At 47.7% G+C, this 3,109-nt stretch overlaps 1 protein-coding gene across 1 annotated transcript; it reads right to left on the bottom strand.

Moving 5' to 3' along the window:
* Window positions 1-1,705: 1,705 nt before the first annotated feature.
* On the bottom strand, window positions 1,706-3,109 carry LOC130072950 (paraneoplastic antigen Ma1 homolog). Its single transcript, XM_056238286.1, has one exon. The coding sequence runs from the start codon at window positions 3,107-3,109 to the stop codon at window positions 1,706-1,708; it is 1,404 nt and encodes a 467-aa protein (XP_056094261.1).

Raw genomic sequence — 3,109 nt, 5'->3', positions numbered from 1 at the left:
CATGACTGGACAGCTTCAATTTTGGAGGGATCAGTCGAGACACCATCTTGAGACACGATGTGACCCACATAGCTGACAGAAGTCTGACAAAAGGTGCACTTGTCCAAGGACAACTTCAACCCTTCGCTCTGCAAGCGGTCCAACACCTTAAGCAGCCTCTCCTCATGCTCCTCCAAAGTCCGTCCAAAGATAATGAGGTCGTCCAAGTAGACCAGCACTTCCAACAGGTTCATGTCTCCCACCGTCTTTTCCATCACTCGTTGGAAAGTTGAGGGAGCTCCACAAATCCCTTGTGGCATCCGCTGGAATTGGTAAAACCCCACTGGGCAAATGAAAGCTGTCTTCTCTTGGTCGTCTTCACTCAGAGGGATCTGATAATATCCACTCCTAAGGTCCAATACACTGAACCACTGGCTTCCATTTAAGCAGGCCAGAGCATCTTCAATGCGTGGAACAGTGTATTGGTCAGGGATTGTGCGACGATTCAACGTTCTGTAGTCCACACACATCCTTATCTGTCCATTCTTTTTTCGGACTACGACGATCGGTGAAGCGTAGGGACTTCTGGAGTCGGCAATAATTCCAGCCTCTTTTAGCTTCTCCAAGTGCTGCCTAACATCCTCAATGTCGGCTGGTGCAAGCCGCCGTGACCTCTCACGAAAAGGCTTCTCCTCTGTCAGTCTAATGTGATGTTGAGTACTCTTTGAACATCCCACATCAAATTCATCGCAGGAGAAAACATCCTTTCTCTCCAACATCTTTTCGGCCAGCCGTTGTTTCCATTCTGCAGAAACCGATGTATCGCCAAAATTAAATGAATCCTTGGTCAGTTTGGTTTGGCCACTACTCTCTCTGGGTTTAGAGACGGTAGGCACAACGTCAACCGGAAACACATGGGCGATCGGCATTCCTCTCTTAATTGTCACTGGGCAAGAAGAGACATTCCTAATAGTGACTCCAATTCTTTTTGACTGGACAGCAGTAGCAGACTGCACCTCAGCTCTCACTAGCAGTTCCTCAGGAAAACGGGACTCCTCAGGCTGATCCACTAACAGGGTTTTAGCAGATGATGTGACTGGGTATTTCAGGATTCCAGAAACCCTCACAATCTCTCCCGGAGTCAACTTTAACGGCTTAAGGCGATGAAACCAGACTGTCCCTCTACAGTCATCAACATCACACTTGTTAACAGCAATGACCCGTTCATAGGCAGTTCTGATCTCAGGATGAACAGTCAGGGTATGAAGGAAATCATTACCCATCTTCGTCTTACAAACGTCTACAAGCTTCTTTACCACAGCCGTGTTTGTTCCCACCAGAATGTTGACATCACCTTTCATGACAGGATCGGGACAGACCAACACAAGTGCATCTATGGATTCCGCCACTCCTGCCACAGATCCTGGAAACTCCAGCCTTAAAGACAAGCAGCCATCATAAGGGTATCTCTGCGAGCTTAATCCCCATATCTCCAAATTTTCAATTGGTGTCAATGGCAGATGCTTTAAGTGTTTCTCATAGAAGGATCTGTACAACAGTGTGACCTGCGATCCACTATCCAGCAAAGCCTTAGTGTAGATACCTTCCACCTGGATGGGAAGGACAGAGCTAGGTCCCACTAACCCGTTCGGAAGATCTACTTGCTCAGCTCTTGCTCTTTTGCACTTTGTGGAACGTGTCTTCCCCGGAGCTTCAGGCCGTTCCTCTACTGAGCCCCGGAGGCATTTCCCGATGGCTGTCTCATTTTGATGAGCCGCTGGTTTACTCTCCTGAGATTCTCTTCCTTGGTACAATCACGTTTCAGATGCCCATCTTCTCCACATCTGTAGCAGAAGATGTTAGCCTTGTTCACTGGTCGGGTTGGTGTTTTGCTTTCTGCAATCGCAGCTAAACTGTGTGTAACGGAACGGTCGTAAGTCACTGGTTCTTTCGCCACGGCTGACAAGCGAGACACCTCGTTCTTTAGCCCCCTAATCTCCCTCTTCAGCATTTCTATTTCTGGATTGGCCAGATTGGTGTTACCAGATGACTCATTCTTTGCCGGGGGCACCCCAGACACAGCAACATTTGCATGCACTGAGCTCCTTTGTCTCAACATACTCTCTTCTTCTCGCACCTCTTTCATCAGCTCATTGAAAGGAGGAGGAGCACACAGCTTATGTGTCATCCTCAAGCGCATTGCCACTAGGTCACTTGAAAGAGCACCTCTAACTATTTGCTGCATTCGAAGACGATTCATTGCAGGGTACTCAATGCCTCTTTTCCTCAGCATACTGTGCAGCATCCTATCCAATCTCATTATGTAGGCTGAGAGCTTCTCTCCCTCACTCTGATAAGTGCTCCTAAATTTTAGCATCAAATCTGCAGCATCCTCCGTGGTGCCAAACGCTGACTCTAACGCACTCAGGTAGTCACTGAAAGCAGCAGATGGATTACCGGTCTTTTCGAACCTTACAATGTCCGCTGCAGGACCTCTGAGACACTCTACTAGTCTCTGCTTTTTGACATTATCCGAACACTGCCACTCTTCCAGAATGTGAGTAGTCTGCTCCACCCATACCTCATACTCATCCTCTCCATGGGGAGTGGGAATGAACCCAGAGAATGGACGCAGCTTCCTATATCCAACTCTCTCCTCAGATGAAGCCACATGACAGGTTTGAACAAGGGAATTTATGGCATCAACCAGTTTAGTGTCAAGCACAGGGGTAGAGGAAGCCAAACTTGGAATGTCAGATAGCGACTTTCCCTCTGTTTGAAGAAAAGACATCAGCTTAGTCTGAAACTCATCTTCCCTACTATGTTTAGGTGCCTCAGCTGCAACATGCACAACCTGCGTGTACCAGGTACCTACTTCAGGTCCTCCGAGCTCTGCAGGTATAGACATCTCCGAAACATTGCTAACTGTCTCAATCAGAAGAAACTGCTGTCGCTTAGTCTTATCAAAGAGGCGATCAAGTACTTTGCATTTCCTCATTCCCAGAGCAGCATCCAGCACTTCATAAACTACTCTGTCTTCACAATCTGCAGGTACGTTGCTCAGAATGAAAACCCTGTCCAACTCAACACCTTTCTCTCTGCACCAATCAATAACCTCACTAACCTCCAT

Source organism: Rhinichthys klamathensis, unplaced genomic scaffold (assembly GCF_029890125.1).
Source record: "Rhinichthys klamathensis goyatoka isolate OS25496 unplaced genomic scaffold, OSU_Roscu_1.1 h1tg000515l_1, whole genome shotgun sequence".
NCBI classification, from domain to species: domain Eukaryota; kingdom Metazoa; phylum Chordata; class Actinopteri; order Cypriniformes; family Leuciscidae; genus Rhinichthys; species Rhinichthys klamathensis.
This window is presented reverse-complemented; position numbering and strand designations above follow the sequence as displayed.

Bases quoted from the DNA above. Each gene is read 5' to 3' on its own strand.
- LOC130072950 (XM_056238286.1), bottom strand. From the start codon at position 3,109: ATGGAGGTTAGTGAGGTTATTGATTGGTGCAGAGAGAAAGGTGTTGAG.